This window comes from Lissotriton helveticus, chromosome 8 (assembly GCF_964261635.1).
Source record: "Lissotriton helveticus chromosome 8, aLisHel1.1, whole genome shotgun sequence".
Classification (NCBI taxonomy): Eukaryota; Metazoa; Chordata; class Amphibia; order Caudata; family Salamandridae; genus Lissotriton; species Lissotriton helveticus.
In genome coordinates, this window is record NC_136069.1 from 1,246,226,169 (window position 1) to 1,246,250,836 (window position 24,668).

General features: G+C 44.1%; 1 protein-coding gene across 1 annotated transcript in view; it reads left to right on the plus strand.

The window, feature by feature from the left end:
- HERC2 (HECT and RLD domain containing E3 ubiquitin protein ligase 2) overlaps positions 1-24,668 on the plus strand; it is a 1,611,099-nt gene that overhangs the window by 583,316 nt on the left and 1,003,115 nt on the right. Inside the window, 3 exon segments of the mRNA XM_078658234.1 lie at positions 12-208; positions 1,136-1,301; positions 1,304-1,365. Of these exon segments, the coding sequence (XP_078514360.1) occupies positions 12-208; positions 1,136-1,301; positions 1,304-1,365 (425 nt within the window).

The following is a 24,668-nucleotide window of genomic DNA, read 5'->3' on the forward strand; positions in this document are numbered from 1 at the left end:
TATGTTTTTAGAATCCACACTAAGGAGAAGGAAAACCAGGCCACAGGCATCACTCACTGCAACCCACAGTAGTACATTGGCAGAGGAGATTGTGGCTCTATTAAGGACGCTTCATTCACTTGGCCAGTGGAATGGACTCATTAACAAATACATAAACTCACAGCTGAACTCTGTCACTCATATGTTTACAAGGAAATCATTGGAAGGGGTAAAGTATTGCAACTATCGCCTCCTTTTTTACATACTTTGTATGGCTACAATATATGACATGATAATTTTTCAGTAAATATAATTAAGTCTTGTGAGTCATAAAATGGCACCCATGCCCTTACAGCACAGTACCACAACAAAGAATCATGGACACTGCAAATGTGCCTTTCCCCATATACGTACATTCATGTTTCACTATTTACAGGAAAGTATATATTACCAATGATAGTTGAGGCTGCTAAGCATTGAAAACGTTTTAAGGTAAGATAAAATTCATTCCACTTGGGTGTGATATGGAGAGAATAGTCATTGGTGCTATAAAAAAAACATTAATAAGTACTGAAATAAATATATCTATTTAAGGATTTGCCTGATCAAAAATACACATCTAACATCAGAAGGATCCTCTCTGACATATTTGAGTTAAGCATCTATCTGTTTATGGCACCTTACTTTTAGAGTTTTTGATACCACTCATTCACATGCTAGTGAGATATCTTTATAAAATAGTGATTCTACTGCAAATGCTCTGGTAATTTTGGGGTAACAAGTTATAATACTGTAGGGTCCTCTCAGCTGCACTTCCTTTCAAGGTTGATAAATGGAGTATCACTGAGTTGGGTATTAATACTTCTTGCCAGCCCTAGAAATTATCCAGTTGATGTAGTATACCGTGTAGACATAGTGATAAATATCAGTGAATATCTGCATGTTTTCTTTGGTGTTGAATGTATTTCAGTGCACTGATTTCATCCTTCAAGACCTACCCTGGTCTGCATATACAGATATCGTAAGGGTTTTAATATGCATTTCGTAACTTGTACTTTGCCTAAAACCAGTAAATTAATCTTACACAAGCTGATTTAGTATCTGATATCATACCTTTACTATTTCGCCATCGTGTACTCTGTCTTTTGTTAATTAGGCTGTGTTGGATGACTTCTTTCCTGATTCCGAAAACCCTGAAGTAGGCAGTCTCATGGCTGTGCTGGCAGTGATTGGTGGAATAGACAGTCGCCTGCGATTGGGTGGCCAAGTAGTACATGAAGAATTTGGGGAAGGGACAGTGACCCGGATTACTCCAAAAGGAAAATCACTGTGCAGTTCCAGGAGATGCGAGTATCTAGAGTGTGCCTCCTAAGTCAGCTGAAACCAGTAAGTGGCTCCCTTTTCATCCGTTTGAAACCTGAACAGGTTTATATTGCTGGGAAGAGGGAAACCTCTCTACTATTAATATGGTGTTATAATTGCTAGCTTTTGAAAAGTGATAATGATCCAACATGAATTGGATGGCTTATAAATGTATTGGGATCATTCTGAAAATCATTTTAGTGTATTACTTAAAAATGTTTCTCTAGTAAAAAGGTTCTACATTTGCACTTATTATGCAGGTTATTATATTTCTTTTTGTTGTTTGTTGCATTTCTTAACTAAACAGCAGCATATGCAATTTCGCTTATACCTATTGTAGGAAAGTGGCTATATATATACTGGACCAAAGTAAGGTACAGTGTGTATAGATTCCCCAGTCCCCAGAGGTTTGGCAGAGGCTAAAGTTAGATATAACCTTACTCTCTACATTGGCAGCTTGGTTGAGCAGTAAGGCAGTATCAGAGGACAGTGTAAAACATTTGTTTTACACACTCAGTCAGCAAATGGTCTTACAAACTCAAGAATTGAACTATAGGCCAATTGTTTTGTATCAAAAGATATAGTTGTTTTATTTTAAAACCAACAAGGTAGCAAAATATACTTTATCAGGATGAGTTACTTTAGTTAAATACTTTTCAAATAGGCAATAGACTTTTTGACTGCAATAGTTACAGTTTGTTGCAATAGGCAACACAATTTCAAACACAATGCAACATTGAGCTCAATGGGAATTTCTAGTTAAATGCAATTAGTTACTTTGTAGATTACTTTTCTAACCACAGGACTGGATCCTAGATTCAGTCCCGGGACATGAGCTGTAAACAGTTAAGTAAAAGTGTTTTGTTTACAGTAGTGATTTTTAAGGAATAATATTGTATTTTAAAAGTTGACACTTAAAAACGTTTTCAATTGAAATTAACTGTAGTGTAGTTCCTATTATCCCAATAGGCTCTGCGCATTGGAATAATATCTTCAATAGTATAGACGTAGGACAGAGGTTAACTAGGTCTTCTACTGACGATATTAAACTTAAGTTTTGTGTGCCAGCTAGCTCAGAGTTCACTAGAAACTTTCTCGAATAGGCGAGGAGGAGTTTAACCTCCCTGGATAGACAAGAAGGGATTTAGTTTCTGACAACCATAGAACATGACAACTTTGCTCTCCCTGATTAAAAGTATATCTCAAGAGTCGTGTGAAAACAAAAGACAGCTATTTTACTCAGTCAATACGTGCATACTTAGTTTCACCAGATTGTAGAGAAAAGAAGAGACGGGCGTTTTCAATAAAAAGGTGTTATTTATTGATCAGTCTCTTTTCTCATACAAGAGAAATGAATCGCTACAATTGTAATACTTATAGTTAAGTAAAGTACATACAGTAAAAGCAGGATTATAAAATACTGTAAAAGCATTGATATGGTTTCTTAGCCATATGTTACTTTAAAATGGATAAAAGATATACATTCATATATACATTGACTAATCGTACTCAACTGGTGCTTCTAACTACGCCTACCCCGGTGTACCTGACCTAAGCCTAATACATGGGAGGGAGTAAGTAAGTAGCAGTTTAAGTTAAATTTGTTTTGCCAAGAATCTGACTTAAGAATTCTCTGTAAGGGGTTAGTCAGTTCAGTACCTGGGATTTAGAAGGCAGGAGGGCTGGTATCTCTTTCTCAGGACTCGGTATCCCAGTCACCCGCGAAGGTGGGCTGGAAACGCTGGAGGCTGGATTTCTCGGCAAGAGAAAAGACAGCGTCTTCCTCAGCGCGTCAAAAGGGGAGGGGCAGCGTCCGTGGGCTCTCGCATCAGCTGGGCTCTCCGGCAAGTAGTAGCTGCTCCAAGCTCATCACCACCGTGTCCTTACTTAGGGCAGTGTCGGTATATTTATACCTGAGAGGTGCCGGGTTTGACGTAAGGATGGACATAAGACGTCAATAAGGATGTCATTAAGAACTGGTCGTTCTTACATTCTTTACAGGAGTTCTCGAACGAAATCAAAACAATAGCATCGGGGATTTCCCAGGTTTGCTGGAGGCTTGGTTTGTTTAGAGAACTCGGTGTGCTTTCTAGGGGGCTGGAGGAATAGTGCTTGCTTAATGTGCCAGCATGCGCTATGACTAATTTATGAAACAGGTTTCTGTGCCGTTGTATGGATATTAGTGATTTATAACCGGACAAGGGTCAGAAATTGGAGTATCGATACAGGTCCTTAGATAAACACACTACACCCACTCCACGAATTCATGTCCATATTTACTAACCTAATCAATAGTAAACATAACTAATAGTGCATGTGTATACCGAACCACCCCAAAATAAATTTTTTGCATTTGAAAATAGGCATATTCGAAATACACAAAAATGAGTATAGGTACTGTATGCCGTCAAGCAGTGTAATCAATCAAAAAAGGATGCATAATTTATATCAGCATGAATGATTTGCGAAAATAACACATGAAATGGCTCTTAATACAGAAGAAAAGGTGCGAGACCACTCCATCACATATAAACACAGTTACTTGTAAATACGCTAGAGGCTGAGGTAATGTATTGTCTCTAGAGTTCCTAAAAATAGAAGCTCTGTTCTCTAAGAATAGTTCTACTTTAAGCAGAAGATAAGTGCCAAAAAGGTAAATATTTTGGATTTGGGAAAAAAGTTTTCGTTTTCAGGGGAAGAAGGAAAAAGTTCTCAGTAGCTTTGTTTTTAAAGCCGAAGGCCAAATTCAGAGTTCAGGGAACGCTGTGTTCACGTTTGCTTAAAGTCACTCTCTCTGTTCTGGTGAAAACATCATTTCAGACAGACTTTAAAAAAAACAGTTTACTGCCTCAGGTGAAAGTTCGACCAAGTTGGAAAATGTCGCTACCATGCAGTCATGCGCATGTTCGCTTTCAGTGATGTTTTGATCAGCATTGCTTACAGAAGGCCGTACCTGGTTGATGCTGCTTTCATCCTGTACTTCACTACCCTTCAATCGTAGTGGTGAAGTCTCCACGAATGCCGTCATCAGGATAGGTAGCCGCTGGGGACAGCACAATGCATGAGCCTTTACTGGACCCAACAAAGTATCTGCATCCAATGGTACTTCTGATTGTAGTGTAAGACAGGTGTCCAACACGCATTCTTCGCCGCATAGCATGCATCTCAATACAGGTAAGACACAATTCTGCCATATGGGTCTGAACGAAAGAAACCAGGTCATATTCAGATCTCGTAGCCGGGCTAATCCAAGGACTTTAGTTATGCGGTCCCGATAGCGTATAGCTAGGATCGTTTCTTCCATAGTTGCTGGAGTCTTGCCTGTGACATGGTTTGCCATAACGAAGCAGGAATAGCAAAAATAGGATGCCTGCTACGAGTCCCAACAGGAGTGGAAGTCCGCCAAAGACAGAATGGACGAAATTGGGAAATTTTCCCAGGACTGCTTTGAATGGAGTTAACAGTCCCGAAAAAACGGTCTTAAATACACTAGCGATACCATTTGTATCAGAAATATTTAAGATTTCGCTTAGCATTTCTGCGAAGTGTAGGGGGCAATTTGTTGATAATAATGCATGTATCTCTCCCGTTGTCCTTGCAACTTGGAGATCATACGTTTCTTTTGATGACGTCAAGTGAACTGGCGTCTGTAGGAGCACAGGCTTCATTCTGCTTAAAGTATCAATTCGAATAGAAGAGATTTTCAAACTGGGCCAAATTTTTCCCTCCCTGTCTGGAGTGTCATTCGGAAACAATACTCGCTCACAACAAGGGACCATGGAGCTCACGCTTACTAGATAAGGTTTTCCTGGCAGCAAGCCACAACATCTGTGATCTACAATTAGAATGTAACTCCCGTTAGAAAGTCTTCTAAAGAATAGTTCTATTTTCGTTGCAGGTGTGCCGAGCTGGTGACATGAAAGGTTATTTGAAGTCCCTTCACAGGCCCCATGTAAACTTATACCCTGACATAGAAGTATACCACTTAGTGATTTTTCACAATTATTACCACTAAGAAATACACTCTGTCCTGTATTACCATAACATGTGTGTGTATAAGGTAAGTTCCATGTTGACTTAATGTATCCTTTACCCAACCTTTCATACTGGCCTGCCTGTATATATTTTTGGCAGTATCGAAATTGGAAAGTCGTTATCGGAATAGTTATGATTCCATGTATTATCCATTCAATGACAGGTCGTTCTGACATTGTCAATGGTAATCTCTCAAGTTTTTCAATGCTAAGAATTGTATATTCTGCACCCTTTTGTGCCAAGCTGATTTGTGTATCAGTAAGGTTAAAGATACTGAATAATGACGTTGTGTTGATTAAACGCCAAGGCACGTAGCCTGAACGCAGATTTTGTAACGTCCAGCCAAGCTGTACAATAGAACGCAATTGGGACGGACTGTGTTGTAACATCAGTAAGTCTTGTTCTATTATATCGATTGCAGATGATACAATACTGTCCAGTGAATATATTCTGGAAGACAGAGTCATTAACCCATTGTCCACAACAGAAAGTGATTTTTCCAAATTAACGCGGTCAATTTCCCGTATTTTCTCTGCTGTTTCAATTTGAGTTACTTTCCAAGCTTCGTTGTAAGATGCATATATAGAGGCCGCTATGAAACGTTTTTGACGCTGTTTGCGTGGTCCCATAATGAAATCACGCAAGTCAGCACCTTCTTTAAGTAAAGTCAAGTGTTGCTTAATTTCAACCAGTGTGGATGTTTGTAGCCATTCGAGGCACAGTTTCCCTACACTGTATGTAGTTACAATCCCTGGATGTTGTCGCTGGGAGTATCTAGGGTCTGGCCTGGTTAATGTGAACCCCTGTTTTTTGTTCAGGAATCTATCTTGACAGTTATTTGTGTCTGTGGGCCAGATCAACCATTTTTTCCAATCAGGATGTGTTCTGTTTTGATTTAAAATATGGGATACGTCTATCTCAACATCTGTAGTGCTATTACTGTCAGGTGTTGGTTTTGGAATAGACGGTTTGTTTAAGTCTTTAATTTTGGCTAGGCCAAGACAGGTTGTCTGTTGAATTGTGTCATTCAAGAATATAATTTGTTCTGGGATCATGCAGGCTCTAAACAATGATTCTATACCTTTGACCTGCCAATCTCTTGTACCCCAGATTGTTTTCGTTTCAATGTTATTGTTCCAGAAATCAAAACCGAATGTATTCATTTTGTCAAAAAATTATTCTGAATAGATTAATTTTGTATTTGTAAGCATGGTTTTCATTCCTATCTTATTTAACAATTTGAAATAAAATGTTTCTGCATCACTTGTGTTAAACCCTGAAAAATATGGAAATTTATCATAAAATGTTTTTGAACTGCCTTTTGGTGGAGTTGCACAATGTTCCCATTGGTTATAATTAAAAACATTTCTAGGTTGAGCAGATTTATGCAGATAATGGTTACCATAGTGGTTGTAACAGTACATCTGGTCATAATTAGATGAACCCTGTAAATAATCATGTTCTGTAAATTTAGCTGACATCACTAGATCTGACATCATATCATTAATACTTTCAAAGTCCCAATCATCAGCGAATGTGCTTGATTTTACAAAGTCACTTTATGAAACCTTAAATTGATGAGGATACTTCAAGAGCTCGACCGGGCCATAGATTAATTTTGTATTTGTAAGCATGGTTTTTATTCCTATCTTATTTAACAATTTGAAATAAAATGTTTCTGCATCACTTGTGTTAAACCCTGAAAAATATGGAAATTTATCATAAAATGTTTTTGAACTGCCTTTTGGTGGAGTTGCACAATGTTCCCATTGGTTATAATTAAAAACATTTCTAGGTTGAGCAGATTTATGCAGATAATGGTTACCATAGTGGTTGTAACAGTACATCTGGTCATAATTAGATGAACCCTGTAAATAATCATGTTCTGTAAATTTAGCTGACATCACTAGATCTGACATCATATCATTAATACTTTCAAAGTCCCAATCATCAGCGAATGTGCTTGATTTTACAAAGTCACTTAATGAAACCTTAAATTGATGAGGATACTTCAAGAGCTCGACCGGGCCATAGATTAATTTTGTATTTGTAAGCATGGTTTTTATTCCTATCTTATTTAACAATTTGAAATAAAATGTTTCTGCATCACTTGTGTTAAACCCTGAAAAATATGGAAATTTATCATAAAATGTTTTTGAACTGCCTTTTGGTGGAGTTGCACAATGTTCCCATTGGTTATAATTAAAAACATTTCTAGGTTGAGCAGATTTATGCAGATAATGGTTACCATAGTGGTTGTAACAGTACATCTGGTCATAATTAGATGAACCCTGTAAATAATCATGTTCTGTAAATTTAGCTGACATCACTAGATCTGACATCATATCATTAATACTTTCAAAGTCCCAATCATCAGCGAATGTGCTTGATTTTACAAAGTCACTTAATGAAACCTTAAATTGATGAGGATACTTCAAGAGCTCGACCGGGCCATAGATTAATTTTGTATTTGTAAGCATGGTTTTTATTCCTATCTTATTTAACAATTTGAAATAAAATGTTTCTGCATCACTTGTGTTAAACCCTGAAAAATATGGAAATTTATCATAAAATGTTTTTGAACTGCCTTTTGGTGGAGTTGCACAATGTTCCCATTGGTTATAATTAAAAACATTTCTAGGTTGAGCAGATTTATGCAGATAATGGTTACCATAGTGGTTGTAACAGTACATCTGGTCATAATTAGATGAACCCTGTAAATAATCATGTTCTGTAAATTTAGCTGACATCACTAGATCTGACATCATATCATTAATACTTTCAAAGTCCCAATCATCAGCGAATGTGCTTGATTTTACAAAGTCACTTAATGAAACCTTAAATTGATGAGGATACTTCAAGAGCTCGACCGGGCCATAGATTTCGTAATCAGTTTTGTCCCATGCTACCCCACCGGGTATAGGATTGGCTGTGAAGTTTACTGAAGAAAGTTCTCTTTTCTCGATGTGTGAAGACTTGTGTGGTTTCAGGACCAAGTTGATTTTCTGACTTGCTGTGTCCATTGTAACATATTTTCCATCAATAAAATGTCCCAAGTATAGTACCATGATAAGCCAAAGTATGAGGAAAAATACACCTAGTGCCACCCAGAATTCAATCCATGGAGAAATCAGATAGGTTTCTTTTAGTTGATGAAAAAGTTCCTTTGCTTTGTCTTTAAAAGTTTTTGATGTTGTTGGCTGTTCCTCAGGTTCACTTGGATCCTCAGAAAAATCATCGAAGTTGATGAAGTAGCCTGATGCTGTTCTGTCAATTGTTTCAATTGCTTCTGGATTCCTTTTTGTTTTTGGAATTTGCTTTGTTTCATTAGCATAGTCTGTGGTTACATCATTGTAGACTGGTGTTTCTTGATGTAAGGTTTGGATTTGGGTTTCAAGAGGTTTAAGTTCCATGGCTTTGTTGCATAGTCCTTGTTGATTCACTGCAGGTTTATCAAATGTGATTAGTCTCTCAGTTTGAACCTCTGTGTTTGTAGCAAACTTTGGTGTTCTACTACTTCTTGGGAGTCCACTTGGCCTACTACTTATTATCGGCCACATGATTGTGGTTTAACCAGGTCGATGGATACAACTCGGTTCTCCTTTTTACCAGCAAGGAGCGGTAATACTACTGATCTTGTCCCGTTGATAGCCAAGACAGGTACTGCTTTTCTGTAAGAAGGCCCAAATTCCTTCTTTACCGCGATCTTCTCTCTGACCAGATCCCCGATTTTTGGAATCCAGACAGGCCTTGCTGGGACAGGTGGTTTCTCTTCAGTGGTTGCTGGCTGCTGTTTCAACTTTATGTTGCTCAGGTCTTTTCTTGTTTCATTTAAGTCCTGTAAAATAGCCAAACGATCTTTGATATCAAAGCATTTTTCTTTAACCACTGAAGTGTGACTATCGAGGTCCTGGATTAACATTCTAGTCCCAAACAATAGTTCGTACGGACTGAGACCTCTCAGAGAATTTCTTGGCAGATTATTAAGACTACGTTGGACACTTATTCAATGTTTGACCCACCCAGCTCCCGAACCTAATACCTTTACCATTATAGATTGCTTTATGCTTTGGTTTTTTCTTTACACCATCCCGTTTCCCTCAGGAAAGAAGTGAGAAGAGTCCCGCAATGTAATGCCCATGCTGGCCATGCCCCCCCTATAAGCTCGAGAGCTACAGGCAAGACTTTGGTCAGAATGTAGCATGCTCCTAGCGTATATGCCATTATAGACTCGCAAACCTTTTCATAACAGTTCAGACGTCAGCCGAGAGCTGGGGTCTACATTATAAGTGAAAATAGTCTCTACATGTTAATATGACGCATTATTCATACTGGGTTTTTTATTTATATTTATTGTTTAATCCAATCTGCAGCGAAACGCCATGGTAATATACCGTCTCAGTCGCCACTGCGATCTCTGTTGCAGTCTGGGCAGTTTTTTGCAAATATGTGATGTTCCAGGCTCATTCCTGGCCACCAGTATATTGATTGTAATTCTTCCAGAGAATTCTTAAGCTTAAGGTGTCTAAGACCCTCACCCATATGTGCGTCTGCTATTAACAAGACTCTCCTGTTCGTGTTTGGAATTACTCTATCCCCCACTCCAGGGATTTGAGCAAAAGGAACGGAGTTTGCATCGATTATGTATGTATAATTGAGTGGATAGGTGATGGGTAGCGCTGAGCAGTCGCCTTTTGATGACGTTTTCACCGCCAGCATTGTTTCCCCGTCAATGTATTTTTCTGAACGCTTTTTTGTAGCTACGGAAGCCGATTTAGTTGCTTCCGTTGTGGCTGTCTCAGCCAATGAATTCCCTGCAGCGCGAACGCCATCACGCTGATGACTCAGTGTATGTATCACGTGAGTCTTTGGTAGTTCTTTCTGTAAAAAAAGTCCACATTTGTAAAGCGCACAATCACCCGTAAGGGTCTCTAGGCGCTGGGGGCCGTCGGGAAGATTAAGCGAGCTATTGCCCAGAGTCACATGGTGCTGGGCTGACCTGCCGCCGGAGCCGGGGATCGAACCGTGGTCCCCAGATTCCAGCGTCAGTCGCCCTGGCCGCAGCGCCAGAACTACTTGTTCCCAAAGCGATTTTTGCTTTATTGTGGCACCTGTGTCATCTTTGTAGCCGTTTTGAACCCATTTCTGTAAATCGGTATTGTATGATTTGACGCAGTAATACGAATCGCACACTATTAGTGTCGGGAATTCGCGATCGGCATTATCTAGCGCCAGTTTTAACGCTATTATTTCAGTTTGTTCTGAATTATTTTCTACCGAGTGTGATTTTGTTACCATAGGTCTCAATTTACCTCCGCGCCACACGTTTTTTACAACCTCGCATGTGGCGTTATAGGCTAGTTTTCCCCAAACTGAGGGTTGAGCATGTCCGTCTGTATATATTACACAGGCGTATTGTCGTATGGGCAGAATGTCGATTGGCAGAGGGTATTCTCTTTCGTATTCTAGATTTTTTAATTTTTTCATTTCCGGGTCAAAATAGTATTTCACTTTGTCTGTAGCAAGAGAATTTTCCCATTGTATCCATTTTGGATCTAGTGCCACAGTAGGTAAATTACATGGGCTTGTTAATGCCTCAAAAGCTGATTCTGCTGTTCTGACTGTAATCCGTCTGCCGTCAGCTTGGTATCTTTCTCTTGCTACAGCTGTTTGAACCGCATGAACAATGTTTTCCTTAATGCTGAACGTTTTCTCAGCTTCTGTGTACAAATGAGATTTGTATGCTATTGGTACCGTTTCTCCCTCATTAGAGGTTAGGTATGTGAATCCGCATCTTCCTGGGATGACCCGGATTACAAGGTTGCGTGTGTTATCGCGTGTTTGCAGTTTTGTTTTAACTAACATGTCTGTTTGTAAAGATCTCAAAATTTCTGTGTGTTTTTGAGTCCAATTGATTCTTTTAAAATCTGGTTTTATTAGGTCATAGAGAGGTTTAACTCTCTCTGCATAATTTAGAATGTAAGTTCTTCCGAAATTCAGGAAACCTAGAATTGATTGTAAGTTTTTCAGCGTTCTTGGTGCTTGGATTACAGCACATTTCTCTAGGAAATTGTCAGCCAGGCTTTTGCCTTCACTTGATAATTCATATCCTAAAAACAGGACAGTCAGATGGGCAATTCTTGACTTTTTAAAGTTGAATTTGTAACCCTCTGCTGCGAACCCAAGTATTATGGTGTTCACTCTTTTCAAGTGAGTATCCAAGTCATCATCTGTTAGATAGATGTCATCGACATAAGATAATGCCTCATCATCATATATTTGTAGTAACTCTGTTACTCTCGCTGAGAATAATCCTGGGCTGTTCTTGAACCCCTGTGGCAAACGACAGAAATTATCTGCGAGCCATTTATTGAGAAAGCGGTCAAGTATCTGCTTTCAGGTGCTATATTTTGACAAAAGAATCCATTAGAGATGTCTAATGTTGTTTTGTATTTTTTGCGCACTATGTTATTCATTAGTGCTGCACTGTGTGAGTTTTGTACTGCAAAGGTTTTGCAACATGAGTTTAGGTGTCTGTAGTCCAAAACTAGACGATATGAATCATCTGGTTTGGAGACCGGAAACAAAGGATTGTTCATTTGTGGGGTGCAAGTTTCAATCACCCCCTGGTATTCAAGTTGATCTAAGATCTCCCTGACCTGTTTTTTAGCTTCTTGCTTAATTGGGTACTGCCTCTGAGCAGTTGGTTGAGATTTTAACTGGATTTTGTGAGGAAAAGAGTCCTCATCCCATCCCACATGGTTTTTATATAATGCAGGAGCTTGGGCTACCGCCCACTTTCTTGCAAGTGTATATTTTTTATGTATTGGAATATGATTTGAGAAGGCAGGCATAATCATTTTTTCGCCATGAGGGCACTCCCTGACAAACTCCGGTGGCCAGTCTTTTTCAGCTAAAAGGATGTCATAGCCTTTGGAGAGATTATCCCAAAATAGACCCCTTATTTTCCTAGTCTTATCTCCCTCTATACGCAATGTTATTTCATATATTTTATGAGGTTTGATAACTCTGGTATCTGCAGTTTCCACCTGAATGTATTCATTCGTGTCCACTGTCTCCAGATGATTCATCAGGATCTTGCGAGCTATGCTCACTTCTGCTGCGCTGTCTAGCATTGTCTGAGCCCACTCTCCGTTTTTCAGCTGTGTCCTCAGGATCCTCTGCATGTTTGATTACTTTAATACTGGCTACCTTCTTTTTTGGAAATTGTAATTTTTTACTTTGATGAGCAGGTTCCTTGTCTTTGGACTTGAAGTGCTCTTCCCTTTGTTCTGACCGTCCTCTTCTTTCTGATTTCTGCGAGGAAGTCTGAAAAGATCGAGAGGGACGTGTATCAATATCTTGATATCTATCAGGTTTCTTCAAATTATCCCTATTTCTAAGGTTGTATCTTTTCTCAGAGGGCTCCCTTTGGGGAGACTTGTGTCCTTGGTCCGGAGATCTTTCTCTCCGCCGAGGAGACCTTCCTCTGGACTGGAATCTTTTTTCTTTGGGAGTGGATTGTTTATTCCCATCCCAGCTCTTTTTTGGAGTGTTTAGATTATTTTTAATAAATACCTTTCCAGGATTTTCAGTTAGTTTGGGTTTCACTGGTTTCCCACCCAAACTATCTCTTCCTAGTTCTTCATAGGATTTTTCTATGACTCTGGCAAGTTCAAATGGTTGTTCTGCTATATCTGTTTCTTTCAGTTTCTGGCGGATTGCCACAGATGCTGCTTCTCCTTTTATGTTTGATAACAATAAAGCCGAGACCTGCTTGAAGTCTTTCAGTAATTTCATACCCAGAGTTAAAGCAGGCCCTGGACCGTATTCATTTTGAATCTGTTTTAGCACATCTGGTATTACCGCCATGGACGGAACACCATGTGTTTTTGTGTAAATGGAAGCAAAGACTGTGCCCCAAGTGTGACAGTCCTCCACATGTGGTGCGATCCCCATTGGAAGACAGATAGTCAGAATTCTGTGTTTCTAAACAGGGGTAGTATCCGGAAATACTGCCTCTATTTGAGTGATTTTTTGTGCTAACCAGAATGGAATTTGTTCCCGTTTAATGGGTACTTTGCCTAGACAGGACTGTATGTTCTGTGGTGTGATTTTATTTATGTTTCCCTGATGAGGGGTCAGCTGTGGAATTTTAATAGCTGGTTGGACTGTTGAAGTCCGCATTACATATTGGACTAATTGTCTGTGTATTTTAATCAGTTGTTTAGCTGTGCTAAAAGTTCTGGTATTGACATTTTTTCAATGTCTGGATGTGGTGTGTATCCGGCTAGAACCGGCCACGTTGCTCCTGGTCTACCTAGTGGATCGAGCCTGGTGATGTGATCATTATGTTTTAGGGCGCCTTTAAACCAGAGCAGGTGCTCTTGGTATTTTAATATTATTTCCACCTCCTCGAAAGGGGTGTAGATATCCGGTGGTTCCTCTATTTTGTAATAGTGGAACTCCTTTGTTACAGCGTTTGCTGCTGGAAAGTTTATCCATGAATAGAATACCTCTGTCTGCCGATATTCATGTGCCTCAATTACGAATATGACTGTACCACCTCTTTATGTCAGTCCATTTTCTATAAGTTTTAAAGTTATAGTTTTTCTTATGTTGACCGGGATGAGTATTGCGTCCGGGTCAGTTTGCAGGAGACTTGTGTCATCTGCTAGGAGTTGAGCTGCTATTCTAGCCGCCTCCCTTTCTCCTTTGCTGTCTGACATTTTACTGACAGGAAGGTTTTTTTTTGTTACAGATCAAGTTTCAAGGAAACAAAGATTTAGGTGGACAATATTTTGGAACACTGTATCCTTCAACGTTGAATAAACCAAAAACCATACATAGGAGTCTCCTCCTACTAAGTTTGGCGGATTTTTAACCTTTGACCCACTCCAGACGTCTTTGGAGTATTTATGGGAGAAAGGGTCTGTGTGAAAAAGCACGACTGAGTTACTCTAATGCCTTGCGTTCGATTTATCGCCTTACCAAACCGTTGGGCGCCATGTAGTGTAGTTCCTATTATCCCAATAGGCTCTGTGCATTGGAATAATATCGTCAATAGTATAGACGTAGGACAGAGGTTAACTAGGTCTTCTACTGACGATATTAAACTTAAGTTTTGTGTGCCAGCTAGCTCAGAGTTCACTAGAAACTTTCTCGAATAGGCGAGGAGGAGTTTAACCTCCCTGGATAGACAAGAAGGGATTTAGTTTCTGACAACCATAGAACATGACAACTTTGCTCTCCCTGATTAAAAGTATATCTCAAGAGTCATGTGAAAACAAAAGACAGCTATTTTACTCAGTCAATACGTGCATACATAGTTTCACCAGATTGTAGAGAAAAGAAGAGACGGGCGTTTTCAATAAAAAGGTGTTATTTATTGATCAGTCTCTTTTCTCATACAAGAGAAATGAATCGCTTCAATTGTAATACTTATAGTTAAGTAAAGTACATACAGTAAAAGCAGGATTATAAAATAATACTGTAAAAGCATTGATATGGTTTCTTAGCCTTATGTTACTTTAAAATGGATAAAAGATATACATACATATATACATTGACTAATCGTACTCAACTGGTGCTTCTAACTACGCCTACCCCGGTGTACCTGACCTAAGCCTAATACATGGGAGGGAGTAAGTAAGTAGCAGTTTAAGTTAAGTTTGTTTTGCCAAGAATCTGACTCAAGAATTCTCTGTAAGGGGTTAGTCTGTTCAGTACCTGGGATTTAGAAGGCCGGAGGGCTGGTATCTCTTTCTCAGGACTCGATATCCCAGTCACCCGCGAAGGTTGGCTGGAAACGCTGGAGGCTGGATTTCTCGGCAAGAGAAAAGACAGCGTCTTCCTCAGCGCGTCAAAAGAGGAGGGGCAGCGTCCGTGGGCTCTCGCATCAGCTGGGCTCTCCGGCAAGTAGTAGCTGCTCCAAGCTCATCACCACCGTGTCCTTACTTAGGGCTGTGTCGGTATATTTATACCTGAGAGGTGCCGGGCTTGACGTAAGGATGGACATAAGACGTCAATAAGGATGTCATTGGAGGAGCTTGGCGGGCATCCGAGATGGCCGCTTGAGCACAGCGCTCTCCGGACCCTCGCCGCTCCCGACATTTTATCCTGGCTGAATCCTGATTTCTTGCAAGAATTTGTGTAGGGGACGTTTGGCTGATTACCCTGGCACTTTTCAGAAATCGATTTGGATCTCGTATTCCTGAGATATGGTGCTCTGAACTTTTGGGCTCCGCCCTTGAGGTGCGCCCGGGACGGGGTGCGGTACTGTAGCCGTCCTGCAATTGAACAACAACGGCAGGAGATCTGGCCTTGTGGGTCCCCCCTTCCTAAGTTTCGGTTTCGATTCCGTTCCGACTTGGGCCACGGACGTGGATGTCGTGTTGCGACTGAGACTTGGAGACAGATCGGCTGTTGGGCTTTCATGTGACCTATTTGCTGGCTTGGCGACCTCTACCCGAGTTGTGCCCCCTTTTTATGTACTTTTGATCCTGTACTTTGGGTGTCGGGCCCGTCGAACCTGGTGGCTTGTCCTGTGACGCATCTTCAAAATGGCGGGCAGAGGGGACAGAGAGACGCGCAAGACGAAAACACCTCTGCGCGGAGCTCCAGTTCAATCCAATGTCATGGACCGTTATACCCATTCTAAGGGGTCCCCCGGAGCTGCCCTGCCTGGTTCTAGTATAGCGTCCGAACGAATTGTGGAAGAGCCGGCGGAGCCCTCCCTACAGGATATCATGGGCGCCATCTCGGGCGTGAGGGAATCCATCGGCCTGCAGTACGAGGCCTTGGCCCACAAACTTGACACCGTGGCTATTGAGGTGAATCTGATTCGTGCTGATCTCGGCAAGACGAATGAGAGGGTACAATCACTGGATATTAAATCCTCTAGCCTTACGAATAACGTCTCGGAGCTCCAAACAGAGATTGGAAATCTCCGTCGGGGGAACGACTTCATGACCCGTCGCCTGGAGGACTTTGAAAATAGGGCGCGTCGCTGCAATGTTCGCCTGGTTGGTGTACCGGAAAACCCTGAACCCCACTCGGTGGATCTCCTGGTTGAGGATCTGGTCTTGAACCATTTGGCCCCCTCTGGTCTCACAAAATTTTTCACGGTGGCACGTGCACATCGTGTTCCAGGGGGCAAAGTCAAGCCGGGAGCCCCGCCGAGACCCATTGTAGCGAAGCTTTTTCATTATAGAGACCGGGACGCTATCCTGCAGGCCTCGCGGGTGAAGGGCCCGGTGGCCTTTGAGAATGCTACGGTGAACTTTTACCCGGACTTTTCCCAACAGGTTCAGAGACAACGTATGGAGTTTCGTGGTGCCAAGAAACGTCTCCGTGATCGGGGCCTACGTTACGCCATGCTCTTTCCCACTAGACTCCGGGTTGAATACAATGAACGTACCCTTTTCTTTGATCGGCCAGATGCTGTTAGTGACTGGCTGGACTCATTGCCTGACCGTCCTCCTGATACAGACTCCGCCGCTCACCCTGGTGGTGCCGAAGGTGGTGTGGAGATCTAACTGTTCGGCTCTTATCTCTTATTTTGAATACATTCTCAGGAGTGTTGGCCGGCGTCCCTCTACATTGTGATCACTCTGTCTTTCGTTTGTTATTTTTGTTCTTGCTGAGGTCGGGGGGTGGATGGAACGGAGACCTTTCCTCCTCCGGGGTCTTTGTGTAGAATAGGGGTTCTTGGGCGACAGGCACACTGCAGGTTGGGGTGGCTCTTTAGCTTTTTGCAGGGGTGCAGGGTGGGGGGTGTTTCTCTTCAGTTTGGGGGTGGGGGGTTGGGAAGTTTTTTCTTTTCTGTGTGTTGTTTTCAAGGCGAGTTGCTCCTGTGTTTGCTGCTGTTTCTGATGTCTAGCTCATGGACGAGGGGTTTTGGCTCGGGCGGTTGGGATGGGGGGTAGAGGGTTGAAATTTCTTTCCTGGAACGTTAATGGCCTGGGAGATCGTATTAAGCGCAGTGTGGTCTTAAAATGTATACGACGTTTGTCACCGGACATTGTTTTCATGCAAGAAACCCATTTGATTGGTAATGTTTGTTATGCAATGAATAGATGGGGCTACCGCCTTGTGGCGCACTCGGGGTTTACCTCCGGATCTAGGGGTGTGGGTATTCTTGTTCGAACTTCCCTCCCCCTGGCTATCGATGAGGTGATTCATGATGACCGTGGGAGATATACTGTCCTGGTGGGTAGATATGAAGGCCGCACCATATCTCTCTTCAATGTTTATGTTCCCCCGGGTTTGCAGGCCTCTACTTTTACTGACTTGGGCCGTGTTTTGTTAGATCTCCCTGATAGCTCTCTCTTCCTTGCCGGTGATTTTAATTCGGTGCTTTCCGGCCTTCACGATCGCTATCCCCCTAGAGATACCCCGCAGGCTCAGCAGTGGTTGGGTGGGTTTTTAGATACCTTTGGCCTTGTGGACTGCTGGCGACTGTTGCATCCTACTCAGCTCCAATACACCTTCCATTCTGGGGCCCATGGCAGTCTGTCCCGGCTGGATTATTTCCTTATGCCCGCAGCCCAATCATCGGCGGTTCGCGAGATTTTACATTTGCCGAGGGGTATTTCTGATCACTCGCCGCTCTGGCTTCGTTTTGAGGTTGGGGTAGAGGCGGCGGGCCGAGTGGCTCCCATTAACCCTTGGTATCTTTCCTCCCCTGAGACTCGTACCCTCTTGCTCAAGTCCATGGATGCATATTTCCTGGAAAATGAGGGGTCGGTCTCTTCGGCTGTGTCCCTGTGGGAAGCCTTTAAAACTGTGATTCGTGGTCAGGCCCTTTCCTTGATTGTTGAAGCTAAGAGGGCAGGGAGGAAGGAGGTGGTGGACCTTGAGGGGGAGATCTCTGCTTTGGAGGACGAGTTGGAATCTGGAGTCACGCCTGAGAAACTCCATGCCCTGGGTCTAAAACAATTTGCATATAAATCTCTGGTCACTGACGCTGCAAGGGTGATGTTTCGTGAACAGCAGGGCAGATTGTACGATATGGGTGACAAGGCGGGCAAACTCCTAGCATGGTTGGACAAGAAAGAAAGAGTTAATCGTGTGGTGCCCGTGATTCAGTCTGCGAGTGGTGAGAATGTGATTGATCCGACCGCCATTGTTGATCGTTTCGCGGAATATTTCCGTGTGGTATATGCTCCCGTGTCTGTGAGGGATGTTGCTGACTCCCGCCTTCTTTTGCGTGATATCTCTTTGCCCTGTGTCACCGACTTGGACCGTATTGCTTTGGACTCCCCTTTTACGAATGATGAGATAGCCAATGCAGTTCGATCGCTCCGTTCGGGCAAAGCACTGGGCCCGAACGGTTTGCCTATCGAGTTGTACAAGTTACGCCCCGATAAGGTGGCGCCGTATCTCCGCGCCATGTTTCTAGAATCTCGTGAGCGGAACATACTTCCTTATGATCAGCGTTTGGCGACAATCGTCGTCATTCCCAAAGAGGGTAAACCGCGTGACCTCTGTTCCTCGTATAGGCCCATATCCCTATTAAATGTTGAACCTAAGGTGTTGGCTAAACTTTTGGCGACCCGTCTCCTTTCGGTTCTTGGGGATTTGGTCCATCCGGATCAATCTGGCTTTATCCCGCATCGCAACACTGCTCTGAATTTACGTCGCCTCCACGGCGCGCTGGCGAGGGCGGGGCTTTTGACTGAACCGGCCATTTTGGCGTCCCTGGATGCCTCGATGGCCTTTGACACTGTGGAGTGGCCCTATTTATGGGCAACACTTGAGAAATTTGGATTCGGGTGCGAGTTTATTAGCTGGGTTAGGTTGTTGTACGCGGAACCTCTGGCGCAAGTTGTAGTGAACGGTAGAGTGTCTGCCCCCTTCTCCTTGGGCAGGGGTACCCGTCAGGGTTGCCCATTGTCCCCTCTCTTGTTCGCGCTCGCTCTTGAACCGTTGGCGGCCTGGCTCCGCTGGGAACCGTCCCTTAAAGGTATTCGTTGGGCCCCGGACTTCGAAGATCGCGTCTCGCTTTATGCGGACGACATCCTCTTGTATCTTACTTCTCCTCGCAAGTCTTTATCTGTTTTATTTGACGTCCTTGCGTCCTTTGGCGCTAACTCAGGCCTCGTCATCAACTGGTCTAAATCCGGTGTATACGTTTTATCTGGTATCTTGCCTCCGTTGCCGAGTAGACTTCCTCTTCAGGTGGTCCGGGATGGTTTCAAATACTTGGGGGTTTTCGTTACCTTGGATCCGTCCCTTCGTTTTGATCGTAATCTCCTTCCCCCGTTGCTTAGGCTCCGTTTGGACGTTGCCCGCTGGCGCAAACTTCCCCTTTCTCCACTGGGTCGGGCGGCCCTGTTTAAGATGATGTCACTACCGCGGTTTCTCTACGCTCTCCAGAATTATTATGATCCTATTCCCAAGACCTATTTTCGGGAGATTGAGAGCCTTCAGAGGCAACTTATTTGGGATGGGCGACCGCGCATTGCTCTCGCGAAACTTTCCATCCCGTGGTACGATGGGGGCATGGCGCTCCCCGATATTAAGAGATACTACTGGGCTTCCCATCTGTCCGCTATTAATCACGCTATGTTCTCTCCGGGTCGTAATCCGGCGTTTGAGATGGATAAACTTCAGCTTCCGGGAGGTGACTTTAATAGGGTGCTCTATTCTCGCTCCGCTGGGCGCCATCTTGTGGGACCTACTTTGACTGCTTTGACAGTGTGGCGTGCTGCGAATGTGAGCCTGGGCTGGGAGGATCGCTTGACGTTGGCGACGCCGCTTTATGCTTCGGAACGTCTGGGCGGTCTTTGGTCTTCCAAGGGTTTGGACCGTTGGGACTTGATTGGGATCTCTAAAGTGAGGGATGTATATTCTAAGGGTTCTGTGCGCCCGTTTCAGGCCCTTCAGGCTGACTACGGCCTGAGTAGTCGGGAATTCTTTCGTTACTTACAGGTCAGGCACGCTTTGGTTTCGGTGTTTGCTCCTGGTGAGATTCCGCCTGACTCTTCCCCACTTGAAGACCGTATCCTTGACGAACATCTTCCTGATAGCACTATCTCCCTGATCTATAAAAAGTTGATTAACAATCGGACTGACTTATTGGCCCGACTTCGGGAACAGTGGATGGGAGATGGGTTGGAACTTGATGATGAGGATTGGCAATCGGCCCTCTCCTCTCCGAAGGAGGTGGCTATACCGGCTCGACTCCGTCTGGTCCAATTGAAGATCCTTCATCGGGTGTACGTGACGGGACCGCGACTGGTGGTGATGGGCTTTTCCTCCGATGGACTGTGTAAGCGTGGATGTGGTTTGCGTGCTACTTTCCTGCATATTCTTTGGGAATGCCCGATGGTGACTGCTTATTGGGTGGCCGTGCTTGATCTGATGACTGTGGTGACAGGGATATCCTTGCGACCGGAACCTCGTCGCTGTCTTTTGAATGTTTGGGAGCCCACGGACTATTCGGTGGCACAGACTAGATGGGCCACCCTGGGCTATATGATTGCGAAGCGAGATATTGCGCAACTCTGGGGGGCCTCCAGGCCCCCTGCCCTCTCGCAATGGGAGGATAATATGGATTGGTCCATGTTCCGTGAGAAAACTGTCTATGTGGCCAGGGGTAGACCCAGGGCATGGGTGAAGGTGTGGGGTCAATGGAACGAATACCGTGGCGACATTTGTACTCCTCCCCTTGTGGACACTATTGAGATTACCCTATCTCCTTAGGCTAGCGTTCCCGGAATCTCTATATAGGGACTGAGCTGGTGTCTCCGGCTCTTCCCCCCTTCTTCTTCCTGATCTCTGCCCCCCTCCCCCCCCCCCCCCACTCCATACTCCTTAGTGCTTAGGATATTACTACTGCACTTCCGCTGCTGTCCCCCCCTTGCGTCCCTTGAGCTGACTTTCAGTGATACACTCTCGCCTTTCTGTATGTTTGTTCTTTCATATATATAAAACCTGTTTTGGTCTTGTATATAATGTGGAGTATTGCATTGTTGATTGACGGTTACCACTGCGGGCATATGTGATATGTGTCTACTCCTTTTTAGCGGCTGGCCCGTGTGGTTGTAGGCCCATCCTTGTACATTTCTGCTTGCTCAAATAAAGGTTTTTAAAAAAAAAAAAAAAAAAATAAGGATGTCATTAGGAACTGGTCGTTCTTACATTCTTTACAGGAGTTCTCGAACTAAATCAAAACAATAGCATCGGGGATTTCCCAGGTTTGCTGGAGGCTTGGTTTGTTTAGAGAACTCGGTGTACTTTCTAGGGGGCTGGAGGAATAGTGCTTGCTTAATGTGACAGCATGCGCTATGACTAATTTATGAAACGGGTTTCTGTGCCGTTGTATGGATATTAGTGATTTATAACCGGACAAGGGTCAGAAATTGGAGTATCGATACAGGTCCTTAGATAAACACACTACATAACAATGTTATCCTATGGAAGGAAATTCAATGTGCAGGTAAAGTAGGTTCTCATTACTTTTGTAATCCAGTACTGGACTCCTAGGACCTCTATCTAAAACAGGTAAGTAATTACGTTTTGATAGTTGGTACGATTTTTAAAGAATATTTGTAGTTTGCAAAAATCGACACTTACAAGAAATTTCACAGAAAAACAGTCAATGGTTTCCTATGGAACAAAATGCAGGTTACTGGTAAGTACGGTTAAAATTACTTTTCAGGGTTTGTGCTGGGCTAAAAGGTGCAGCACTGAGGTCTCTCCTGATAACAGGTGAGTAAATCGGAATTCGTCGTTTGGCTGATTTTAGGTGAATATTTTAAAGTTCCAAAACTCCACAATTTCCTAGTGAAAACCAGTCAATGTTAGCCTACGGAAGAAAAGTGAGTTATCTGCTTTTAGGTAAGTACTTGACTGGCAGAGTTAAGGTTCTGGGCATAGACTCAGGGGTCTCCCAGGGTCAGGTAGGTACAGTTGGTACACCCCCAGCGGCACAGGGGCAGCCGGGTGCAGAGGTAGGTAGGCCCAATGTTATCCACTGAGAGGCAGGGGGCCTTCGGTGGGTGGCTGCTGGCTAGCAGGCCACACAGCTGTCGGAGCTGGGCTCCTGGTCACTTGCTCAGGGCAAATGGGAAAGTAGGCTAGGACAAAGATTGCACTGCCAGGGGCACTCGGGCGGTTGGGTGCAGGGTGCTTTTGAGCCGTCGGGCGCTCAATGTTATCTAATGGAGATCTTGTAAAGGGAACAAAGGCTGCAGGCTCAGGGACGGAGGATCTTCTGGAGCGACCAGCACTTCGAGGGGTAAGTGGGGATCTTGGAGGGTAGGTAGGCACCCCGTAGTTGGGCACAGGAAGCCAGGGGGCGCCGGGGTGTCTTTGGATGTCGGGAAATCTTACCCTCTGCTGGTCGCGGTTGGAGGGGTCCCTGGTTCTTAGTCTGCAGGCGTCGTCTGGGTCGTCGAGGAGGGTCCTTGGGCACTGGATTCCAGGTCCGACTTGCCGGGGGGACGTCCTCCCGTTCTTTGTCGACTCGGGTACAGGCCGGGTCCGGCGGGTGCAGAGTGGGTTGGATTTGCGGTTCCTGGCTGGCACCAGGGGTATTGCTGTTTGAGCAGAGCCACTGCTCATGGGCGTCCCAGTCTCTAAGAGGGTCAAGGCAGTTCCTCCGGGGGTTTGAGGTTGCTGTCCGCAGGAGAGGCCAGGATTTAGCAGGAGCAGGTTCAAGGATCAACAGGCCTGTAAGGTTGGGGCCAAGTCAGTTGGTGTCTTCCTCTTCTTAGCAGCTGCTCGGCAGGTCTTCTTCTTCTTGGTCTTCTTTCTTGTTTAGAAATCTGGATCTAAGGAAGTGTGGTTCAGGGTGCCCCTAAATACGACATTTAGGGGCGTTACAGGTAGGGGAAGGGCAGGGACCAATAGGTCCCTGTCCGGGGGTGAGTACACCCCCTATCCTGCTCCTCTCCTGTGGGAAGGGGGAAGTAGCCTATCACTAATTAGGCAGGGCTCCCCATCTTCAAGATGGCCGGAGCCTGGAATTGTGCTTTACCTCGCCTCTCCCACCTGAGGGGTGGAGTTGGCACAGGCAGGCACACCCCCTTTCCTAGCGTAGGTTTTCCCGCCAGAGTGGGGGTCAGAACCGGTGGGGGCCAGTTGCTGAGTACAGCAAGTGGTCTGGAGAAGCTCACCAAGGTTGTATGCCTTTGAAGCTTCCCCCTGCCCATCCTGGGGGAGGAGGCCTAGCATCTCGCCCAGGATGTGCATTGTTGCAGGCCCAGGAGAGCGGCGGCTCTCCTCCCAGGGGTCCAGCAACATGTCTGCTGTGTGGCAGCCTAGGCAGCCTCTCAGACCAGACGTGGATTGTAGGTTAGGTTTCAGGGGGCATCTCTAAGATGCCCTCTGTAATGCGTTTTACATTAAATCCCACACTGGCATCAGTGTGGGTTAAATGTGCTGAGAAGTTTGATATCAAACTTTTCAGTCTTCAGTGTAGCCATTATGGTGCTGTGGAGTTCGTAATGACAACCTCCCAGCACCATATACTCTTAATGTCATCACTGCACTTACAGTGCCCAGGAATGGCCCTGGGTACTGTAGGGGAACAGGGCTCATGCACCTGGGCCCACACCTCTGGCATAGGGCACCCAGCTAAAGGGGTGGCTGATGTATGCCAGGGCAGTGGGTGTGTGGGCATGGCACACAGGGATGTGTGCCATGTCGAGACTTTGTTTAGTTCTTCACAGGCCACTTAGTCTACAAAGGCAGTGTGTGGGTGTCAGGGTGCAAGGCCCCTAAGGGTGGCACAATAAGTGCTGCAGCCCTTAGGGGTCTTCTCTGGTCACAATGCCCTGGGTATCTAGGGTACCTTTTACCAGGGGCTGACATGTGGCCAGAGATGCCAATTGGGTTTCAGCTTCAATACAGGTTTAGGGAAGGAACATAGGCCCTGGGCACCTGATTGGCAGGAGCCCAGGGCACACTCAGTCAAAGCACATCAGCAATTATGCAAAAAGTGGGGGCATACCAATGCAAGAAAGATGGCACTTTCTCACACCTATTTATTTAATCCGAAAAACATGAATTTCTGGTTTGTTCTTAAAACTTGGGTATGTCTGTATTACAGAATAACTTGTGTTCAATTAGGAAATTGTCATTTTCAACTGTCCTGTAAGCGTATAGAGCAGGGCAGCTCACTAGTTTCCCATGTATTTTCATTTATTGAAGAGGTGTGTGAGCCATGTATGTTTTGGACATTGGACAAAATATATTAAAAGCTGAGAGCCCAACACAGTAGGCAGTGATGTGATTGGAACTCTCTGTCATAAAGACTAAAGTACTGTCAGTCCCTACACAGA